We start from the raw sequence: 25765 nt of genomic DNA, 5'->3' as shown, positions 1-25765 counted from the left end.
ACCCTCAATCAGGCACACATTCTGTGCCTCAAAATTACTGTATAACCATTGTTTTAGAGAAATAATCTCAGTCTGGGCTTAAAACACTTGATGTTAAGTCATTTTCTTCTGTTGTAGCCAGTTTTTTAGTTATATGTTAATTTTTCTTCAGATTATTTGGATTCTAAAAGATTAATTCATTTCTCAGGAAGTATTCTGAGTGCTCATACAGAATTCTTGAACAAAGACATTTCTTAAAAAATTTATTTGAATTTCCAACACTGGATTATTGTTTGTGAATAACACAGAACTGTAGACATTCCAACAACACAAACAATAAAGTATACATCATAGACTTCCAGCTTGGATTCTTCACCAGGACTCAAATTTAAATTCATTAGAACATTTCATTATTAGGACTTTTAAAATTTTATTCATGGATTATTCTTGGATTATTTTTGGATTTGATTCTTAAGCCATAAGTTCTTATTTTTTCATATTTTTTACAGTATTTTTCCAGGGAAATAATTATTTGTTAAATTTTTCAACGCTTGTTGTTTTCACTTTTTCTTGTGTTGGTCTGTTACTCTTCTGATATAACCCACCCACCTCAAATGAGTTAAATGCAAAATTTAGTAAAAGTCAACGAAGCATGAATATTTTACTCTCTGACCCATATTTCGCAGGCAAAGAAATGTCCACACATGAATTAACATTACTTTGCAGATAAAAGTGCACAGAAAACTCATTTAAACACAAAACTTTAAAAATCAATGATCAATACATACCTTGGACTAAAATGTACAAAAACTGACAACTGACCTACCAAACAATCCCCAACAAACTTAAGCAAGGTGTGAGAGATAGATGGATGATAGGATGTATGGAAGGTTGGATAAATAAAGGTAATTCTTCATGTCCCTTCCACAAAAATGGTAGAGCTGAGCAAAAAAATGAAAATAAAATGATATAAAATTAATTTTAAAGAAAGCATGACCAACATTTCAAAACTTTTAATATAAGAAAATGATACGCAGTTTAAAATTACAGCAAAGTAGTTCCTTGAATTTTGAGCCGAAGCTGAAAATTGTGCCCAAAAATATTATAACTTTCTGGCATGTATTGGACTGGATTAAAACAACCTGTTAAAGTCTATATACTTTATGTCACAAATGCTGGCTACCATGACAACTATAAGCTTGATAAAAGTCAGTTGTCAGTTGTCCACTAACACCTGCAGTATAAGAGACCCTCCTCAGAAACAATGAATGATTCAAATATCATGTTGTTATATCCTGTTCTGTAATATTAAATAAAATGGTAAGTGAAGAACAAGTTAGTCTGGACCTTTATTTCTTCTGAATAGTATACCATGCTTATTGATATGCATTACTACTGGGTAAGAATAAGAATGAAAGATGGCAACTACACAGTAAAATGAAGGTCAGCTATTAGGATGGAAAGATTATACTGGATAAATTTACACCAAACCTTAATGTATGCAAAATTACTTACGTACCCTCTCATAGACATTATCTGAATTTTGAATTAGATTCCTGCATTCATTTACGAGCTGAAAAAAAAAAGACAATAATAATTAACACATACTTTTCAGCAGTCGTGCTCATTCGAAAGTGAACGAGGTTGGGTCTTTCAGGCACACAAAAAATGACTTGGCATTTAAGTAAGAAACATTACTATAAACATTAAAAGAGCTTTCTCCAAATTGATAAACACAACCTCTTGATTGGTCAGAATATCCTGAAACAAGATTTAGAATAAAATTGTATGATGGAAGTGTCTGGAGTTCATAACACCTTTCAGGTACTGTGTATACTCACATATAAACCCGTTCACGTATACACCCCCCCAACTGACTAGGTATAAACACTAAAAAGTAAATGACCCACGTATAAGCCAACCCAAAAGTCCAAGACGACATCACAAGATGCACGAGGTAAATTCTAAATTCATTTATCTAGGAAAACTTACATTAGCAAAAATTACCCGTATAACTCTCTCGGGGTTGGCATGTACGATTATTATTACATAGAAATGGTATTAATTTGTTTGAGAAGTCAAGAAATTGATTTAATTTTCTGTTTTCCTATTGTTTTCGCCTAATTGATTTGTCTTGAACTTGAATGAACAACGAAAATAATTGCGCATTTGTGGGTTGCTGTAATACTACCTCTCCCTTTTGACTCGATTATTGTTTGTTTATATGTTATTGAATTAGACTTTTTATATTTGTATACCAGTGATTTCGTTTTCTTTTTGCCCTGAAATTGTAAATACCTAACTCATTAAAATATTATCCCATATAACAACATTGAACAACAATAGGGTTTGATTCAATGCTTGCAATTAGGCTAGTGAGCATATTTACATAATGGCGCCACCACATGTACATTGTAGGTTAGAACATGCGCTGAATGTAGTACATCCCTTGGATTCAAATCATTGGCACCAATGCACTAAACTTTAATGATAAATTGAAAATACAATAATGAAGTTTCTGAAATAATGCCACGAAAATTATGCTAATACTGTAAAAACTGAGTTGTAGTTTGCTTTGATGTAAGCGACCTTACACCCTGTTTTACAGAATGCTGGTAATCATGCTAATATTACGGAGTGAAAGGAAATTACACATCAAAGTAATCGTATAGTTATTTTAAATCAAAATTCCCTCATAACCTAAACCAGTTTCAGGGTTTTCATGATTAACTGGCCTGTATTGCTGTCAGAAAACAAAAGACAAATCTGCCAATTATAAAAGAAGGAGATGCTGAAACATCCAGATTTCCATTGTGTGGAAAATTATGATTTTGTTCAGCCAAAACACAAAAGTTAAAAGAGATGATCTATATTCAGAATTTTAGCCTTTATTATTATTATCATTCTTTCATGAACATGTAACAGTTATGCTGGTTGTGCCTTGCACAACTGAATGTGTGTACCTTTTCATAAAGATTACCTCAATTTGTAGTATCAGTTATATCACTCAGAAAAGGAGTAACTCATGAGTGTGTGGACCAATGTGTGTAGGTACTGCACATTATAGTTCAGCCTGGTCTCCCAGGTAAACTCGAACCTGCCCGCGAATTATGAAGTCTTTATTTAACTTTATTTTATTTCATGTTGTAGAAATCAGAAAATAAGCACATACAAAATAATAACAAAAGCAATCATAGTAGTTTATAACAGTGCAGTATGTGTTGGGACACCAAGAATGTCTTTATTTTCACATGCATATAAAAATTATTTTTTCGTGTCCCAAGATGTGCAGCCATATTGGTAGTCAGCCCAAAAAATCTTTTAATTTTAGACCTTGGCCCAGGGATAAACCACCCACCCACCCCTTCCAGGCCATTATATTTTCCTAAATTATTTCGCTTATATGTGTGTATATACGGTAATAGATTCGGACATTGAGCTCAAACACAACCATTAAACCTAGTCAGTTCTTCGGTATTCCCACTCTACAAGGCAAAGGTTTTGTATTGTTAATGCGGTCCTACACAGATTTTGGTGTGATTTATACTTGCTTCCATGTTCAAATTAATATAAACGCATCTGAAAGTATGACCCAGAACAAAACTGGAACAGGCGTTACCATCCCCAAATATGTATACCAAAGTGCAAAATTTCTTCGACAAAGAACTGGTTATATTGCTCTGATAAATTACAAAATGAATAGTCATCCTGTGGAGATTTTTGAAAGTAAAATGTCTAACTCTATAATGTCAGCATGGTCACTGAAATGACTACAATGGTCCCACTCTTGAATGGTCCCTCTGACCTGAGTAGCCACCAGTTTTTTTACAGCCAGAATCCCTAGGCACTGACGAGTTTGTATTCAAAAGTACTTCTTAAGAATGGTCACCCCATTAACGTGATCAGCATATTAGTCCAAAAGTGTAAAATTTTCCCCCTCACAAGCAACATTTTATTTTAATGTGTCCAGAACCAATGTTTAATTTCTTCAGTTAGGTAAATAATAGGGGTGAAATGATACACCGGTGTCACATATGGATATGATTTACAATATGCAACCTGTGATGTGATACATATCGAAATACATATGAACTTGATGGTCTTTCATGTATGTTGACATTCTGGTCCTATTTCCAGTATGCAGACTACAGACAGACATATAGTTATCATATGTAAATATGCAATTCTCATTGATGAGAAGATAATACTTTCAAGCAGATTACCTGTTGGTTGCAGTGAGTTTCATTCAACGTTTTAGGTCATTTAATGGTGAATGATTTGAAAACATTATTACCAATTTCATGTCTCAGTTACATGTAGAAGACATTACAATGTTATCTTCAAAAACAGAAGAAATAATGCAATTTCCTCATGCAAAGAAAATCTCATCTTGAAAAAATTCAGGTATGGGAATAAAGTTGAATACCAACAAAATCTATCACATTTTACTTCCTGCAGATGTAAAAGACTGCTGCAGCCACAGGTACTTGTATTTCTTAGGGAAGAAGGAAAACTACTGACTACACACAGTTCTATTCTACAATTTTTTAATACTTAACACAAGGTAATAAATCTGACCAGTTTAAAATCTGCCCTAAAGCTCATTCTAATTTCATTTATTCAATCAGCACATTTATTAAATGGTTAAATATCTCTGCATAAAAAGGATAAATTCCAAATTTGTTCCTCATGTACAATTTGAGTACTTGACATATCTAATGACTTTCTAGCAAAGACTGTTGCTCTGGCAATACTTCCTGTTTGGCATGGAGAGAATAATCTCCATTGATTTCTGATTGTTGGTTATTGTTTAACTGGGACCGGAACAAGCAATAACCACAAACAAGAATTCAATGTAACATATTTCACCGTGCAACAAACTGGTAGTGTAGCTTTCATTGAAAGGAACCAAGACACAATTCAAAGTAGAAACTTTGCATGAAAGTGGTTGTTAAATGATGAGTAAAGGACTTCATTATACACACGGAACACGTATGGCATGTGTGTGTGTGTGTGTGTGATTCAGAGTATTGTCATTGAAATGACTGATCTATTGGACTTACTGTGATGGACCGATTGATTGTAATACATTATAATTAGCAACAGGACCTACTGTGATGGACCGATTGCTTGTAATATATTATAATTAGCAACAGGACCTACTGTGATGGACCGATTGCTTGTAATATATTATAATTAGCAACAGGACCTACTGTGATGGACCGATTGCTTGTATTATAATTAGCAAATGGAACTACTGTGATGGACCGATTGCTTGTAACACATTATAATTAGCAACAGGACCTAGTGTGATGGACCGATTGCTTGTAATACATTATAATTGGCAACAGGACCTACTGTGATGGACTGATTGCTTGTAATATATTATAATTAGCAACAGGACCTAGTGTGCTGGACTGATTACTTGTAATAATACTTGTAATAAATTATAATTATAATATATTATAATTAGCAAATGGAACTACTGTGATGGACCGATTGCTTGTATTATAATATAATTAGCAATAGGACCTAGTGTGATGGACTATTTTTTTTGTAATATATTGTAATCAGCAACAGGACCTAGTGTGATGGACTGATTGCTTGTAATACATTATAATTGGCAACAGGACCTACTGTGATGGCCTAATCGCTTGTAATATATTATAATCATCAACAGGACCTACTGTGATGGCCTAATCGCTTGTAATATATTATAATCATCAACAGGACCTACTGTGATGGACTGGTTGTTTTGTAATATATTAGAATGATTTATAGGATCTAATATGATGGACTGGTTGTTTTGTAATATATTAGAATGATTTATAGGATCTAATATGATGGACTGGTTGTTTTGTAACATATTATAATTAGCAATAGGACCTACTGTGATGGACTGGTTGTTTTGTAACATATTAGAATGATTTATAGGATCTAATATGATGGACTGGTTGTTTTGTAACATATTATAATTAGCAATAGGACCTACTGTGATGGACTGGTTGTTTTGTAATATATTAGAATGATTTATAGGATCTAATATGATGGACTGATTGTTTTGTAACATATCAGAATGAGTGGTAGAACCTACTAAGAAAACTCTTCACACTATTTCTGGTTTGACACAGTATAACTGGTAGATCCCTATTTTCTGCTGCTTTATTCAAATAAAAATTTACAAAAGAAAACCAAAAGCCTTGTTTCAGTGTATCAACACAAGCTGTGACTGTGTATTATGCAATATCCATAAGAGCTGCTTAAAATGATCATGCATTCAAAGCACTTCTAAATTAATGACTGGTTTACTTGTTCTACAATGACAGTACACATAATAGTAAGGTGACAGGGTACAGTTTAGTAAATTAGTCCCTGGAAAATTTCTTAACTGAAGGCTATGGTGTGACTTTCACAGCTATTATTGTTTACTAATTAAAGATATGGATATATTTGTGTACTAGGTGTTTTGAGCTTGTGTTGCTCATGAAATTGATGTCAGGCGTGTACATCTTCCATAGTTATTCTACAATATGTTGACAGTGAAATACCAATAGACGGCTAGGAAGAAGAGTTAGCCTCCCATAACAGTAAACACATGGGTTTGGGGCAAATAGAATATCTCAAAAACAGATTGGATGACAACTATTTTCAACTGCATCAGCCTGTTTAGTACACACTGTTTGCAAAATTATTATCTAGGAAAAGGGCTTGTGTTTGCACTGTGAGCATCACACAGTGTCAAAAATGACCTTTGGACATGAAAATTGTAAGTATAAATTTGGGGTTGGAGTGCATAAACTTCTGCTATGAACTGCCACGGACCTCTCTGGTCAAGTGGATAATATTCTTATGCATTGGTTTAATATAGGTGTCCAAAAATATGGACTTTTTTGACCTCACTTGTATATATGATGTTTTTAAAATTTATTATACTAGGTCGCTGATTGTGGCATTAAATTTGTACATAAAACGGGTCCCGGCCCCCTAAACCAAGTCCTAGTCAAGGGTGTTATTACAGTAGGTAGTTTTGGACAATATAACTCTTCAATAATTTTAACTAAAATTTGGGAATTTGGTAGGAGCAAATTTAACCATTTATCTCATAGAGCAAAGTTATCCAGTACAGTGTGCTATAAACAGAACACCTGTTACCTATTCGACTCCATACACATAGGCCTGCCTGTTATCTATTAAGCAATGCAGTGTATGTTACGTTTAACAGCAATTTTAACCATTTTACTTTTTTTGTACACATCTATTATGTACGAAAAAATTTAAGCGTAAAGTCCGATCGTTATAGCTGTGTAATTACTTTTCACGGAAGAATTTTGTACGTGCTTTAATATCTTGAGAGAACTCATTCACCGTCAAGTCAGTGAAGCGGCATGACCAACCGGAGCTGCCATTTCTCATACTCATCTGCTTTGATAATTTATAAAAACTAATTGCTACCTACATCAATATCAGAGCCTTTACCTAAGTTATTGAAGCTTTCACAGTTGTGATTCTAATCATGAAAACTTTGTAAGTACTGAATGAAATCCGTGACCTCCATTTTGGAGAGTGAAGAATACAAACCAGTTACTTTAAATAGCAGATTTTGACCAGAGCATAAACAGTGATCATGTGATCTGTTGTAATGGTCATTCGCAGAAATGAATGTAGCATCTAATAGGGGTTTTCTGCCGAAGGTGGCGTTACGAAAACCCGCTTATAATGGCTGATGTTTACTAGCAGGCATCAAAAAGCTTTTCCGCGCAAATAAAGTAGAGGTGTCCAAAGTCACTTGCATGAGGTAAAGGGAAATTTTGAACATTTCTCCACAGCTGACAGTGAACATTCAGAATTGATGTTTAAGACAGAAAGCAACAAAAGAAATCAAGGGATGTTCTGGTGACTCCAGGAAATGCCTATCATATTAACAAAAGTTATTTGCTTTCTATTTAACAAATGTTTAATTGGGGCAGGACAATTACTGAGAATTTTGACAACAAAAATAAGAAAAACCAAATTAAAAAGCCAATAACATTTCAACAGCAAAATTTGAACATAAAAAATTGAACATTAACTTCACCAACCCATAACCTTTTAAAAAGTATGATTAATGTTTAAACAAAGGGCCTAAAAGGGCCTGATATCACTCACCTGGGTAGTTGACATTTGTCAGTTTGTAAATGGAACATGTACTGAAACTTTAGAGGGGAAAGAAAAGATTGGAGCAAACAGTTGCATCAATGTCTGTTAATGATGGCATCAATAATCATTCTTTTGTCTGTTAATGATGGCATCAATAATCATTCTTCACAACCATATATGCAGCACCACTTTCATGGTCTAAACAACACAAGGCATTTATACAACCAGCTTTCTCCCCTGCATATCTCCCTTCCCATAGAGACTTGGTGTTGATTAACAACTAAGAAACTGTTCATAGCCCCTCCCTTAAGGTATATATATATATTTCGTTGGAATTGTTAAGGAAGTTTATCTGTGCAGTCAGCATGGATTCTTGGATCTGTCTTTACATCCCAACTCCTGAGGCCCCATGTTTGGAGTTATAAAATGGAAACCATTATTAAGATCCTCTCCCAAGGTAGCTGTGGTGGCGGCTCAGTGGTTAAGGCCTTGGAATCATGACCAGCAGGTTGCAGGTTCAATTCCCTCCATATGATCAGCCTGAATCCACATACATATGTATGGATCTCACTCGTAATTAACATGTTTGAGATCCTAATGATTCAAGCTTACCAAATCTGATCAAAAATGTCTTTAAAGTGTTCATGAACTCAGCTAACAAGATTGAAGACCATCTCAAATAATATGACCAATAACTTAACTCATCCAGTCTTGATGATACATAATTACATACCAAATCTGACCAAGACCTCATCAGAAAATATGACCTAGATCATGATCTAACATACCAAATCTGACCAAGACCTCATCTGAAACATGACTCAAGCATGATCTAACATACCAAATCTGATCAAGACCTCATAAGAAACATGACTCAAGCATGATCTAACATACCAAATCTGATCAAGACCTCATCAGATATATCACCTACAGCATGATCTAACATACCAAATCTGATCAAGACCTGGTCTGAAACATGACTTAAGCATGATCTAACATATCAAATCTGATCAAGACCTCATCAGAAACATGACTCAAGCATGATCTAACATACCAAATCTGATCAAGACCCCATAAGAAACATGACTCAAGCATGATCTAACATACCAAATCTGATCAAGACCTCATCAGAAATATCACCTACAGGATGATCTAACATACCAAATCTGATCAAGACCTGGTCTGAAACATGACTCAAGCATGATCTAACATACCAAATCTGATCAAGACCTCATCAGAAACATGACTCGAGTATGATCTAACATACCAAATCGGATCAAAATCATATCAGAAATATGGCTACTAGAGTATTCACAAGCTCAGCCTATCAGATGCAAGATCATCTCATTCATAGATATGCAACAGTGTCACTCATAACAGACCTCCTTCTAGATCTTGCTGATATAAGTTTACAAACCAAATCTGTTTAGAAATAAGGCTTCTACAAGCTCAGACAAACATATGCAATATCACCTCATTTATATGCATGGATATTGCTTAAAATCAAATGCATTCAGATCTTGAGCATACAAGCTTACACACTAAATATGATCAGAGTATTCACACACTCAGCGAATTAGATGCAAGATAACACCATTAATATGCCTGGATGTTGCTTATAATCAAATTCAACTGAGGTCTTGATGATGAAAACTTGCATACCATATCTGATACTAAATCTGTTCACCATGAAGCCTCTAGAACAGTGGTTCTGAACCTTTTTGGGCGGCAACCCAGATTAAGTTTGTGCTGTTAACGTCGTGATCCATCTAATGCAAGAACACCACTTGGGTAGTAAATTTAAAATTATTAAGGCTGATCTTGATGACCCACCCAAAACAGCATAGAAACCCAGTTTTAGGTTGCGACCCATGGGCTAAGAATCACTGCTATGGAGTGCTCTTAAACAAGTGTCAATGGTTGGAGGGATAGATGGATGTTGGACAAAATGCCATGCCAGTTCTCTTGGCCTTTGGCCAGGTGATCTTAAAAGGACACCTTATCAAATCTTTGGCTCTTGTAACAATCTCAACTTACATCATCAAAAGAAAGTAGGGCCTTCTTCAGGATTTCTGGCAAAGTTCCTTCTGCTTCCAGAGCAGGATACTGGAAAAGACAAGAGTATTAAATTAAATACAGAAAACACTAATAACTTCCACCATATGTCAATCTCACTAATTAGTTATATCTACTTCTATGCTGCTATATAACTTTATATCAGGTGATTACTGACATTAAACTAAATTTTAATTCTTGACATTTTTACTATATCTCTTGATGGAGAGGAGTCTAAAGTAAAATAAGAACAAAATCTTTCTAAAACTCGTGCGAGTACAGTGATTGGTCAATGAGCATATCTTACAAAAAAATAGAATGAGTATAGTGAATGGTCAGTGGGCATGTTTTACAAAAATCTTGTGAGTATAGTGAATGGTCAGTGGGCATGTTTTACAAAAATCTTGTGAGTATAGTGAATGGTCAGTGGGCATATTTTACACAAATCTTGTGAGTACAGTGATTGGTCAATAAGCATATCTTACAAAAATACAGAATGAGTATAGTGAATGGTCAGTGGGCATATCTTACAAAAAAACAGTGTGAGTATAGTGAATGGTCAGTGGGCATATCTTACAAAAATAGTGAGAGTACATACACATTGTCTTCCCCAAAATGATATTAGATTTTTTTATAAACTATTTCACGTACATAAAAGAAATATTTTTCTGGGTATGAGAAAAGTAGACGTACATGTATTTAAAATTTTAGGAACCACACCACGATCGTATTATATTCAAATTCATGCACGATCTCTTCCTCGAAATGATAATACATTTTTTATACACTATTTCACATACTTTGAAGAATTTTTTTCTTCTTCATGTGCGAATGAATACATTAAATTTTGTGAGCCATGCCAGAACCATGTATTATCTGAATTTGTATTAATGTGGGGTGCATTATAGCAGGGTCACACTGTATGTACAAAGTTTTTCACTCATCCAAGACCACTATATGTACTTAGCTTCACACTGATCCAAGACCACTATATGTACTAAGTTTCACACTGATCCATGATCACTATGTGTACTAAGTTTCACACTGATCCATGATCACTATGTGTACTAAGTTTCACACTGATCCATGATCACTATATGCATTAAGTTTCACACTGATCCATGATCACTATATGTACTAAGTTTCACACTGATCCATCATCACTACATGTACTAAGCTTCACACTGATCCATGATCACTAACTGTACTAAGTTTCACACTGATCCATGATCACTATGTGTACTAAGTTTCACACTGATCCATGATCACTATCTGTACTGTTTCACACTGATCCATCATCACTACATGTACTAAGCTTCACACTGATCCATGATCACTAACTGTACTAAGTTTCACACTGATCCATGATCACTATGTGTACTAAGCTTCACACTGATCCATGATCACTATCTGTACTGTTTCACAATGATCCATGATCACTATGTGTACTAAACTTCACACTGATCCATGATCACTATCTGTACTAAGTTTCACACTGATCCATGATCACTATGTGTACTAAGTTTCACACTGATCCATGATCACTATGTGTACTAAGTTTCACATTGATCCATGATCACTATATGTACTAAGTTTCACATTGATCCATGATCACTATATGTACTAAGTTTCACACTGATCCATGATCACTATATGTACTAAGTTTCACACTGATCCATGATCACTATATGTACTAATTTTCACACTGATCCATGATCACTATATGTACTAAGTTTCACATGGATCCATAATCACTATATGTACAAAGTTTCACATTGATCCATGCATGATCACTATATGTACTAAGTTTCACACGGATCCATGATCACTATATGTACTAAGTTTCACATTGATTCATAATCACTATGTTTCATATATACAATGTTACTAAATTTAGTATTATTATGAAGTCTGTTACTATTGTATACAAAACTATATCTGATAAAAGGAAAATGAAGACTATGCCATAAGACTAAGAGAGCTTGAAATACCTCCAAGCCAAAACTGCAAAGCAGCTTGTATTCATAAGATTCTTTCTCACAAAGCATCCAACTGTAGAACAAAAAAAGCTATAACTCCAACAACAAAAAGCAATAACTCCAATGAAAAAAGCAATAACTCCAAGAAAAAATGCAATAACTCCAACACAAATTGTATGAGCACCATGATTTACTGATATAAATTTCTTAACATGACCATAAAATGAACAGTTTAATAGTGGTCTTCTTGAAGCTGTTAGACAAAACTACATACACATGATTCTCTATCAAACACTACATAAGGCTCCAAGTCAAAAAGGGCAGTAACTCAAAAATTGTACAAGCACAAAAACATTTTACACTTATTTCATGGCCAGAAAATCGAATCAGGTGATATATGCCTATGAAATTTCATTTGTGTGATGCTTTTTTAATCTAAACTGTGTTAAGACAGTTTATGCCAACAAAGTTCAAAAATGTGTAAAACATTTTAAGATTTTAAAAATTGCTGCAATGACCTGTAAATCTAATAAGGTGATCTAAGTATGCTTATAAATAAGCCACCTAAATTTCACTTGCCTACTCTGAGTAGTTTTTGTGTAATCTTGCTTACAAGCTTTTAGAGACAGACAGAGATACATAGGTCAGGATCAAGTTAAAAAGTGCCTGCTACAAGCAGTTTGGGCACAAAATGGTTAATACTGCACCTCTAAGATTCCATCCATCTCCTCCAAGTTATTTACATAAGATGGCTTTTTAACAAGTGTATATTTTGTAGGCACCATAATACAATATTATACACCGTTTTAAACTATCAGTCTATTGGAACATACACTATTGTACCTCATTACAAGGTTTCCTTGTTTATGAAACTTGTCACTTTATGAAGTTGAATAGCATTCTAAAAAGGGAGCAATGTATTTATTTACTGTCCTGCCTACGAGAGCATTCTAAAATAGGAGCAATGTATTTATTTACTGTCCTGCCTACAAGAGCGTTCTAAATGAGAGTAATGTATTTATTTACTGTCCTGCCTACAAGAGCATTCTAAAAAGGGGATAATGCACTGTCTTGCCTACAGGAGCTTTCTAAAACAGGGGGCAATATACTAGTACCTAGTTAGGTTGTTTACTGCATACATGCCAACCCCTGGTGAGGAAAAAGTGTAATCCAAGTGGACAAAAAGAGTAATCTGAGCAGAAAAAGAGTAATCCACATATAACATGATAACAATTCAATGAGCATATGTACAAACTGATTTATTTATCCATCTGGACTTTTAACATCAATTACTGCTTCACGTTTTTGTATATAACGCTTTGAGCTTTAAAAAGCAACAGACACTCATACTGCATTTCAAAACACTTTGTACCAGCTGAGACTATGAATGTTTTGCACACCAGTAGAGAACCAAGTGCTGCGTTACATAGCCTGGATCTGAATTCAGTTTTATTCTTTTTAACAATACTGAAAAATCTCTCACAGTCTGAATTAGAATGGTAAAGAACCAATATTCCTTTCATAACCTGACAAAGATGAGGAAATATATATCTTCCAGTTATTGGATCTTTTAGCTGGTAAATAAGGTGCCATTGCACATCAACCCTGTCTGCAAGTACATTGTCAGGTAGAATGCCAACTTGATACTTTAGGGGTTCTCCTTCTAATTTATCAGCAGCCTTTCTTGCAGCAAGGTGCATCATATGACAGGGACAACCAGATATGTACAGTGATGGAGACATTTTTCAAAACACAGAATGCAACTCCTTTATGAATTCCAGTCATCACTGATGCATTATCAGTTGAAAACCCCATACAGTTCTGCCAACTTATATTTATTCAAAGCATTATCAAGCAAATAAAAAATGTTTTCTCCAGTGGAATCTACTGTTAATTCTGGTAGTGAAAGAAGAGCACAATGACTTTGCCCTTTTTGTTGTCAAAGTCTCTTACACAGACAGGGTACAATTTTCGTTATCATAATCACTGCTGTCTGTTGCACTACTAAATGGCTTCTGAAATTTTAAATCAATTATCTTCTGCTAAACACCTAACAATATTAGATGATTGTTCTTGCACATGCATATTTTCTGCAATTTTGGAATCAGGAAACATTCATTTGAACAAAGGACCAACGTAGTCTTCTACGGCTAGGGGCAGTCTGAGTTCTATTAAGAACTCCGTAAATAACGATTCTGCATTTATTAGTTCAGCTTTAAAAAAGAAGTTACAAGTTACCTTAGTATTGGAGTTTTGTCAAATGAGCCAATTCAAGGTTTCTTCGTTTTACCATCATGACCAATATTAAAATCACTTCCACACAGCCTGCAGTGTGCGTGAAGCTGCCCTAGAATGGAACGCTGTATTGTGTAATTCATGTATTCATCTATGAATTGGTTTTTTGCTTTTTCTATTTTATCTGTGAAATTATTTGAAAAACATCACATATCCTAAACTACAAAAACAAAAAATACAAGATTTTTCAGTTGTTCTCAAGGCTCTTCAAGCAAAAAATTAATCAGTTTTCTTTGGTTTGGTATTTTATGTTTAGTGTCAAGGCAACTAGAATAAAGTGCTTTGCCCAAGGACACACCAAGGCTGCCAACATGGGCTGGTGCATGGTAGGTTGCCAACCTGCACCCTTTAACTACTGAGTCAGCCATGCTAGAAACTGAGCCATAATGAGTTCTTTAACTTGAATAGAATAAACTTGCTACCTGATTATCTTCTTGTATCAAGGGAGCTAACCCTCACTCACCTCAGAATTCATGTAAAAACGGAGGGTAGCCTGCTCACAAGAACTGTTAACTCGTGTCCCAAGAAGGCGTATACATTGCTTGATATTGGCTATTGGAGATAAGCCACACATTTCCTGAAAGTCTGCCAGGGCTATCTGGACATTGTCACGCAGGTCTGTACCATCTCTTAAAGGCTGGACTGCAATCTGAAGCATAAAAGAATGAACTGAGTGAACGATACACTAATGAGGCAATAATGATATCTAAGTATAGGCACACTAAAAATGTGCTAAAGGTTAACATGTCCAACCACACTCATTCCAATTTCAAACCTCAATCATGGTCTGATGGATGAAGTAGGTGGAAGGACTGAGGAAGGACAGGTCACAATATTTATCTTGCATATTTTGGCAGGTGGATAAAAATATAAATTGATTCAGCATTTCATTCAAACTGTACAACATTATGAGCATAAAGTGATATCATGAAGAATAAAAGCTTGATATTTAAAAAAGTCCAGGCCTGCATGTTGATTCCACAATAAAAGCATTGCTGTCAATCACATTACTTTGACCCCAAGGTCAAAAGTGGAGTGCATGCAAATGAACGACCTAACTTCATAATGACTCATCCCAAATATGCCCAAAAACTCACCATGGGGTTTGTTGTTGTTGTTGTTGTTGTAGGGTTTAATGCCATTTTTCAGCACCCAATAGGCTATACATGGCAGCCAGTATTAATGGTGGAGGAAGAAGGACCCGGGAAAATCCCTGAAAGAACTACTGGCAAGCTTTCTCATATACCCACATTGCCTGAACCTGAGACTCGAACCCACGCAGACAGAGGTGAAATGGCAGTGATTCGTAACAGAGAGCGCTTTAGACCACTCGGCCACCCCGAACAAAAATGTATGAAGGTGTTTTGTAAACACAAGCAAATGAAAAATGCTGAAATAAAACCTTAAAATAAATTTTCTTTAACTTCAACCAAAACCTTAATGCAAATGTTCTATGACTGGAACCTAGATCTCAGGATAAAATGGGCAAGTGAGCATGTCACAAAATAAATTGTCTTAGCTTCATATCATTCATGCTAAGTACAGTGTGAGCCTGCTATAACACAGTCCAGTGCATTTTATTATGTTATAACACAGCAACTCTGATAAGGCATAAGCTAATGAAAACCGTTACCCAACTCTACAACAAACGTCGCTGTCACTGTTTGAAATGTGACTATGTATGCTTACCAATTTTTTGCATCATGTGCACTTTTTTAATCATGCATACAAAAAATGATCTCTATGCACAAATGGGAAGTTAAACCAAAATTTATTTATGGTTTCTTCTGTTGCAATTATATTTTTTGCTTTATCTATATGAGCCAAGATAAAAGTTTTTATTGTAATGATACTCTTTCTATATCTTGCTTAAATTTCAGTTTTCTGAGATATATTTACCATCTTCAAATTGCAGACTGAAGATAATGAGTGATAAATGTCCATTACCAAATGTACATGTTTTGGATTTTTAATGCTGCCTTAACAACTTTTCAGTCATGTCACTATGATGTCTGCAATGTGACAGTTTATAGTGATGTCTAGCACTGGAGCATCATGCGGCAGACATGTAGAATCATGTTCCACCCAGTCACATTATCTGTACACTAGGCCAACCAGTCATAACACAAATGTCTTAATGCTGAGCGCCAAGTAAGGCAACTATTAGTACCATTTATATAAATCTTTGGTATGACTCTGCCAGGCTTTGAACCTGTGAGCTCCTGCATCTGAGTTGGATGCTCTAACCACTAGGTACAGAGCAGTCTTCCATTGCGTAATAAAATGAAAGGTAATTAGTGCTAAATGTCCATTACTAAATCAAAGGAATGAGTGAAAAATGTCCATTACCAAATCAAACTGAAGGTAATGAGCGAAAAATGTCCATTACCAAATCAAACTGAAGGTAATGAGTGAAAAATGTTCATTACCAAATCCAACTGAAGGTAATGAGTGATAAATGTCCATTACCAAATCGACTTAAGGTAATTAGTGATAAATGTCCATTACCAAATCCAAATGAAGGTAATGAGTGAAAAATGTCCATTACCAAATCAAACTGAAGGTAATGAGTGAAAAATGTCCATTACCAAATCAAACTGAAGGTAATTAGTGAAAAATGTCCATTACCAAATCCAAATGAAGGTAATTAGTAATAAATGTCCATTACCAAATCAAAGGTAATAGTGAAAAATGTCCATTCCCAAATCAAATTGAAGGTAATGATAGATAAATGTCATTACCAAATCAAATCAAAGGTGTAATGAGCAAAAAATGTCCATTACCAAATCAAATTGAAGGTAATGAGTGAAGATGTCCATTACTAAATCAAAGGTAATGAGTGAAAAATGTTCATTACCAAGCCAAATTGAAGGTAATGAGTGAAAAATGTCAATTACCAAACCAAGCATGCAATATTTAAGTGGCAGAAATACACCAAATCTGAAACACACATCTAAATTTTTAGCTCATCATTATGATGTCACAGGACACTACTACCAGCACGTAATAAAATTGGACTTAGTCGATAGATGTTCAGTTCTTGCCTGAAGCATGTTTGCACTCATTTCTATGCATTATTAAAGTTTTTAATTTGTAAGACAACAACTTCATTATTTTATCTCATAATTAAGTGCACATCATTAAAATTTCAACATAAACTGCCATTTGGATCATGTTAGTTAAAATATGACCCATAACTGGCCTGGACCAAGTCAGACCAACTATCTTTGCAATCTTTTTCCCAAATATGGGATGCAAAAAGGAGAAGAAAGAGTCTTTGCTTTTCAATTGACACAAGTTAGTCACCTTGTGTAATTTATTTTTTTAATAGAAGAGGAGTGGGTGTTGTCAACAGCTTTCTTTCCTCACAAACAAAAATAAGTACCTGTGGCTGTGGCAAATGTTTTTCATCTGCAGGAAATGCAGTGACAGCGATAGATTTTGTTGGTGTTCATCTCTATTCCAATACCTGGACGTGTAATTCCAAATGTAAATTTAAGCATAATTTTCATTAAGTAAAATTACTGATTAGTTAAATAAAGAAGCTTTTGACCTAACATAATTTATCCATAAAAAGAGTGAGGACACTTGGAGTAATAACCAGAAAACACCAAGTGTTTTCCTTTCTGCTGTATATACTTGCTTTTAAGTCAAGTCAAAATGCAAACAACAAATATTCTATCTGCCGTCTCATAATGCACCTGCAGATCATGGTCTATGTTGTTTGTTCTAAAGATTACTCCTAACAAACTGCACAACCAGATCTGCCAGTGTGGAATAGTATTTGCACTCAGTGGTGAAACTACACCATCCCCCACCCCCCTGGTAACTTTAGCATAAAGTAAAAGTATCCGAGAATAATTCAGCTGTTATAGTATTTCTACCTAACCAATGGAATTCCTATCCCTCCCATGCTTTTAACTCATTAACCCCTAGTGCCTCATTTATGCATTAGGAGGTTGTAAGGTACAACCTCTTAACTTCCGAGCTCTGTAGCATCAAGGTCATTTAACATACACCAAAGTGGGTGGTATTAAAGAAAGGTAGACAGACATAGCTTTACAATGATACCAAATAATCTGGACTTTCTAGTTGCACTACAAAATACAGATGGAAAAACTAATTGTTTGAACCCAATTTTTTACCATAAAAAATTTGCCTGTTGTTGGAATCCAATTTTGTGTTTGGATTTTACACTTTTTGGCCTCAAATCTAAGGCAGACCTGTCTGAACTGCACACAGAAAGGCAAACCTTTGCAGGAAGTCACACAAGATGAGGATTTGAAATAAAAAGTGATCTGGATATGAAAATGATGGGTCCAAAAAGCAAATTAAATTTTAAAAAACCAAAAGAATTCCAACTTTTACCCTTCTGCTCATGAGCAAAAGTGATCTGGATACGAAAATGATGGGTCCATTAAGCAAAATAAATATATAAAAAAACCAAAAGAATTCCAACTTTTACCCTTATGCTCATGAGCAAGCAAAATAGCTGATGAAAAATTTCTAACACAACTAGGCATTAGGTTAACCAGAAATCTCTTGGAAGTCAATGTACAGTGTGACCCCTCTATAGCACGCTCTGTTATTACATAGATTCGGATATAACACTGTTGTGGTGTGGATCCCGAAATTTCATATACACGTATTTTTCTCATACAGGAAATAAAAATTCTTAACCCTAAAAAGTTTATTATCATTTTGGAGAAGAGATCACGTTGAATTGCATCGAAGAGATGAATAATACAAGACAATCGTGGCATGGCTCCTGAAATTTTATATGTATTTTTCTCTTACATGAAAAAGTAGTTTCTTCTTAAAAGTACGAAAAATAATGCATAAAAACGTTTATTTTTGTAGGGCTTCGCCAATGTCGCAAACTTGGATTTTCTTTCCTAATTGGTGTCAGATGGTATACCATCTGCTGATTTTTTTTATTGGCAACATTGTTGGTTGTTTAAACTTTAAAATACAACCATTGGTTTGGAGTGGAGAAATTCAGAGACCCCATGAATGGAAGCCGCAAACTTGATATAAAATGCACTGAAATTTATCTATTGTTACATAAACAAATTCTTTGTCCATATTGACAAACCATCTAAACAGTGCATTGTTACATCATAATTTGCCTATCTTGACATCTAGCATGAGTACTGTATGTTGTGAGATATCAACTTTTTTGTTGTTGACATTTCTGGTAACTGAGATCAACCAGACGAGGCATTATCTCATAATCTACCTCAAAGGAAACAGACTACCGTTGAAGCACTGGTTGTTATGAAAATGTACCCAGCAAATGGAAAATAAATCAGTCTCAATCTTGCAATACAATTATTTGATGTTGCCACCACAATAAGAAATGGGCATTTGTTTGGTACTCCAAAGCTGTCCTTTAGCGGTGACTTCAATAATGCATGCACCCTTCATCAAAAAAGCAGACTACAATCTTTCAATAAAAAAAAGAATTTTTCTTCAAAGGAAGACAGTACCAAACTTAAATAAAAGTAATGGAATCTGATGGATTTTTGCATTTTCTAACATGACTGGATCACATTAACTATGCCGTGAAAGATTCGAAGTTTTCTGAGCAAAATTCTTTTATAAAAGAATACAAACATACACACCTTTGGGGGATACAAACACACATAAAACACTTTTATTTTTTTTCTGGAAAAGTAGGGGTGCATCAGTTTGGTGCCCCCCCTCCCCCCAAAGTGAAAGATTCATTTTTGCAAGGGACAAGTTTATGCTTACAAACGCTACCAATGGCAGCTTAAAACACAAACTGACTATTACCGACTTGGGACATACTGAAAAGTAAATGTTTTTCGTCATTCATTACATGACTGTGCTACGTTTTTCCACTGAATTCAACCCAATATGACCTGTGACAAAATTGTTGAATATTTTAAATGTGTGTGTGCATATTTTCGATGGAATCACTTGTATTGTGGATTCAATGTATATGACGAGATTCATGGGTGAGTACATGGTGTTGATACTCTATTCATGCTATACATTAGGTATGTGTATATATATAAACATTATTCACGTATATGTACCAATTTGCGGTTCTCTAAATAAAGTAAACTATTAGATATGCCTTCTCTGTTTTCACTACAGGTGTATTTCTCATTTAATATGCATCGATTTAAGATGGTATCTGTGCCAATGAAGCACGTATTTTACTGCCGCATTTATAACCTCCCCCCTCCTGCAATATTTTTTGGGTATATGCATCATTTTCTTCAGCTACCTGACCTGGTTGCTTATAACACGGTTCGGTCTATAACACAGTCGGGTTCTATGGCTCCCAACTACCGTGTTATGGGTCACACTGTATTAGGATGTATTCAGAAATAGCCCTCAAATGTGTTTCCTAATCACATTTCAGGCAAAAATGACAAAAACCTCCAGGGGTTAATGAGATAAACCATGATATTTAGATTATGAAATTTAATAATAATCTAACATTATGCAGCAAAAACATTAATAAATGAAATGATAAAAAATTTGCAAAATGTTATAAATAGATTAAAATAAGAAGAAATTTGTATTTTGGAAATCATACATTTTTAATATAACATGATAATGTATTTTTGCAGTGTGTTCTCAAGATCCCTTATTTTTTATTCAGGAAAATAATTTTAGAATAATGAGTTGTTATTACTGAAAAAAGAAGCAAGAAGAGTTTTTCCATTCACTGATAAAGCAATCTTCCTGAAGAATGCAGGAGACCTTACTGATCATGCTACCATCATTTAAAAATTTTGATTCAAAATATAATATTTTATTGAATTTTATATGCATGATATGATTCAGTTTATCTTGCAGTTTGGAATAAATAATTCATATGGAATATGTATTTCATGAATTTTTAAATTAAAATTAATAAACTAATCTTCCAGAAAAACCAAAAGATTAAATCATGTTATAAGAATATCTTGATATAGCTCAGTATTTGTATTGTATGTATTTTATATACTGTATGTATTTTATATACTGTACGTATTTTACAATAAAATGTATAATAACACTAATCAGTCTTAAAAACATAAGGATTCAATTATGTTATGATCTTGATATTTATATTTTATATATTTTGAAATAAAATTAAAAAAATTTGAATGTGGTTGTCTGTTATCATCAACCATTACCATGATCCTGGATATAAATCCTATCACCATTATAAACATACCCCACCACCAATTGTCACAATGATCACACCATGAACCTACAAACATTAAAATACAGCATAACTTTAAATTTCAAACAATTAACATTTTCTTCACTGAAAATAATGCAAAATTGATTACTAACATTCTAAAATTCTTATAATAAGATTTCCAAAAAGAAAATATAAGAAAAAAATGAGTTATCTACCCCTAAGTACAAATTCCACAGGGTAGGTACTTTTACAATTATAGTTATAAGTTAGCATACATGGTAGTAACACTCTCTTAATGTTCAGATACATTATGTAAAAGTCCAATAGTTACTTGGTTTCTGACAGCACACTCAACACACAACTGACTATCTCATTACCTTGTGTTAAGGAAATGGGAGCCAAGGGCTTTTCCTATAGGCATACAGAGGCTGCTGACCAGTACATACATAGTCATCATTTTATTATTGAAAACAAGGATAGTACCCAAAAATTTTAATCAACATCATGAATATCTAAACCTTTAATAAGAACTCGCATATTTTCTGTCCAATCAACATCATGAAGATCTAAACTTTTAATAAGAACTCATATATTTTCTTTCCAACCAACATTCTTAGTAAATTATACATAAAAATAATTGATGAAATTTTCATAAATGAAAATGTCACTGATGCCAAATGTTTAATAATAAAAAAAATAATTAAATAAGCTTTATCTAGTGTTATTAGTTCTATCTTTTAGTTCGGCTTCAGTGAAATCATCATAAATGCAATGTGCTCTCTTGTATTCAAACATGAAAAATGTTGATCTACCATAAGGGCTATGTTCATCAGTATTTCTGTGAGAATCTAATTAAGTGCCTCCTGTGTTTAGATCTCCGACTTGCGGAAGAATTTGCTGCATTGTTACACTCTGTTAAAAGCAGACCTGGTTTGTATTATCATGTTAAGTCTTTTGTATTAACTCAAAGGCTGTGGAGTAAACGACAAGTTAAAAGGCATGCAAATTCTGCTTCATTTGGAGCTAGCGGTCACAGTCACGTGTCAGGTAAACTCATCTGAACTGATCTGATCTATCAAACACTGTTATAAATATTATCAACAGTTGTTTCCCTGGAATAAATATCCCCAGTTTTTGTAAAAAGGACTCTTGTTTTGTTGTGAATCAAGAACAAAAAGCGATGTAATACACCATGTTATGATTGTTGAAACCAGTTGCTGTAATGTTGTTGGTATCCTGAAAATAAATGTAATTTATATTTTAAAAAAAAGATAACTTCATTAGAGAAAGCTCTTTACTGACAATTATTCCCAATGTGATTATGAGTACAGCCCCATTGCCCTCTCGAGGGTTTTCTTGATGTCCAGTGGGGATGGCATCTCCTTCTTAAATCTTTTTATATCCACTGGTAACCTGCACCCTTATAGTGAAATCTATATTTCTGGACCCTGTTATGCATGAGTTGCCAAGAGGGAGACATTTTATATATATTCAAAATCACTCAAATTAGATACATACACAAAAATAAATTAACAGAAACCAACAGTTGTGAAATTACACAAGATAATATTAAGATGTTTCTTGCTGAGACATACTGCTGCATCATAATAAACTGTACCTTAAATGTTTCATCCACACTTTTCATTCCTATTGTCTTCATGCTGGTGTAGTATCTTTTCTTCTTGATTTTCTTCACTGACATTCCCCTTTTGTGAGCTTTCTGAAACAAAGCATACACGTACAATACGTCCTCAGATGGGCATGTGCACCTAAAAGTTTCATCACGACAGTGCATACAAAATTCTGAAGGCTCTTGCAAATGTGCAATGAAGCAAACAACTTAATTTTCAACATTGGAGTGAGCATGTAAAAGTGGTTCCTTACTATAAAGGCAATATAAAGTTAATTCCTTACAATAATACAGACCTGCCAACCCTAACGAGTCCATCTCAGTAAGGTAGCTGATTTTTTTTCCGTAAGACTGACCAGTTTTCAATAAGGTGTAACAAAATATCAATAACTGCTACTGTAAAGCTGGAAAATGTAATTAAAAGTTTGATGCATTGATGATAAACATTATGTTCAACTGAAATGTTTGTAAAGTACACACAGACTTTATTTACCACTAGTACAGTTACACAAACTTTTTGTTCCAAACCCTATGCAGCTCAAAGGCTTGTTGCTATCTCTCAACTTGACATAATTCTTGGAAATTCTTTTCCATTTCACATGACAACAGCAACGAGACATACTCAAGTTGGCATGTGGTGTCCAATAAATGTAATTGTGTCCTTTCAAGCTTTTATTCAAATGAATCTAAATACTCCTTTAATTCTTCTGTTTTGATTATTAACACTTTTCAAGAAGCTTATTTTCCCTTTCGTATTAAACATGCATCTCATTCTGTACGCCATTTTTAAAAATTCTATAATAAACAGTTGGATAATGCAGATGCCTCGCATGAACAAATAGGTGCAGTTTAAAGCGTATGTGGTGCTGCTGTAAAGTTAGTCTGGTTCCCTGACTAATTTCACTAATTCTAAGATGAAACCCGGATCCAAACAAAACATGGATGAACCAATTATCCAGATGTTTCAGCAACCATCATTTTCCCGTAGTTTTTGCTAGTATGTCATAAGTCCATATTTTAAGGGTAATTTTCGTAAGACTTACAGCAAAATCCTAAGAGTTGGCAGGTCTGCTATAAAGGCAATATGAAAGTGGTACCTTATTATATAGGCAATATAAAAGTGGTTCCGTACCATAAGGTATAAAAGTGGTTCCTTATTATAAAGGCAACATAAAAGTGGTTCCGTACCATAAGGTATAAAAGTGGTTCCTTACCATAAAGGCAATATAAATAATAATAATAATAATAATAATAATAATAATAATAATAATAATGCTTTATTTATAGAGGGTGACTCATTAGTCAAGGACTATTCTCCCTAGAGGCCCTCTTAAGGAGAGTATAACAATGCACATTATATGAAGATGGCAATAATTACTGTTTATTTTAACATGTTTAGTATTAAAATACTAAATTCCATTATCTTTTACAAACACATACATGCTCATGATATCTTTTCTTAAATACTCTAACATTTTCAGCAGATTTTACATGTAGTGGAAGCTTATTCCACAGAACTGTACCAGAGTATTGAAAACTCTTTTTAAATTGCTCTGTTCTTGGTTTTGGTATTAGAAGGTTTCCATGTGATATTGATCTCAGCTGGTATTGTGTTGAAAAAGGCCTGAATAAGTCTTGAAGATACTCTGGTGCAGTTCCATGTAGACATTTATATAAAAGAACTGCCTTGTGAAAATCCATCCTGTCATATATTGTGAACCATTTGAGTTCTGTAAATAATGCTTTTGAGGGATGATCAACAGATGCATCTAAAATTACACGTGCTGCTCATTTCTGAAGTTTATAAATCTTGTCAAGCTCAGATTTAGCACAGTTTCCCCATACATTAGAACAATAATCCATTGTTGGAAGAATATATGACTTGTAGTATAGATTGCGAGTTTCCATAGGTAAATATTTCTTGATTCTGCTGAGAAGGGCAATTTTGGATGACAGTGTTTTACAACGCTTATTAATATGGTCATTCCATAATAAATTATTATCTACAGACACACCTACAAGCCTTTCATGTTTAACATTTTCTAATGGATGATTATTTATTGCAAGAGATAGTTTTGGGTTCCCTGACTTGTGTAGCTTTTGTGATGTCCCAAAATCATACATTTTGTTTTACCTTCATTAATTACCATCCTATTTTGTTGTGCCCAGTTTTGGACTCTGATAAGGTCTGAGTTTAATCTCATTTGGATAACTTCAGTATCAGAACTAGATGTATACAAGGTTGCATCATCTGCAAACAAATCTGTGTTTGTGGATTCATTATTTAATGGCAGATCATTGATATAGATAAGGAAGAGGAGAGGAAAAGAGGAAAAGTTATTTCTTAAAATGAAGGCAATATAAAAGTTGTTCCTTGCTAAAAAGGCAATATAAAAGTGGTTCCTTACAATCAAGGCAATATAAAGGTAATTCCTTCCTATAATGGCAATATGAAAGTGTTTCCTTACCATAAAGACAATATAAGTGGTTCCATGCTATAAAGGCAATATAAAAGTGGTTCCT

The 25765-nt window shown here is 34.1% G+C and overlaps 1 protein-coding gene across 2 annotated transcripts in view; it reads right to left on the bottom strand.

The window, feature by feature from the left end:
- LOC149792541 (inactive phospholipase C-like protein 2) overlaps nucleotides 1-25765 on the bottom strand; it is a 282771-nt gene that overhangs the window by 18152 nt on the left and 238854 nt on the right. For both annotated transcript variants that reach the window (XM_089971189.1, XM_089971192.1), the window contains 4 exons: nucleotides 23231-23332; nucleotides 14908-15093; nucleotides 10153-10221; nucleotides 1499-1552 (listed from right to left, as the gene is read on the bottom strand). In XM_089971189.1, the coding sequence (XP_089827315.1) occupies nucleotides 1499-1552; nucleotides 10153-10221; nucleotides 14908-15093; nucleotides 23231-23332 (411 nt within the window). The remainder of the gene's footprint in view (nucleotides 1-1498; nucleotides 1553-10152; nucleotides 10222-14907; nucleotides 15094-23230; nucleotides 23333-25765) is intronic.

Source organism: Sinohyriopsis cumingii, chromosome 9 (assembly GCF_028554795.1).
Source record: "Sinohyriopsis cumingii isolate HCF-2022 chromosome 9, ASM2855479v2, whole genome shotgun sequence".
In the NCBI taxonomy this organism is placed as follows: domain Eukaryota; kingdom Metazoa; phylum Mollusca; class Bivalvia; order Unionida; family Unionidae; genus Sinohyriopsis; species Sinohyriopsis cumingii.
The sequence above is the reverse complement of the archived record's forward strand: the minus strand, read 5'-3'. Positions and strand labels throughout refer to the sequence as shown.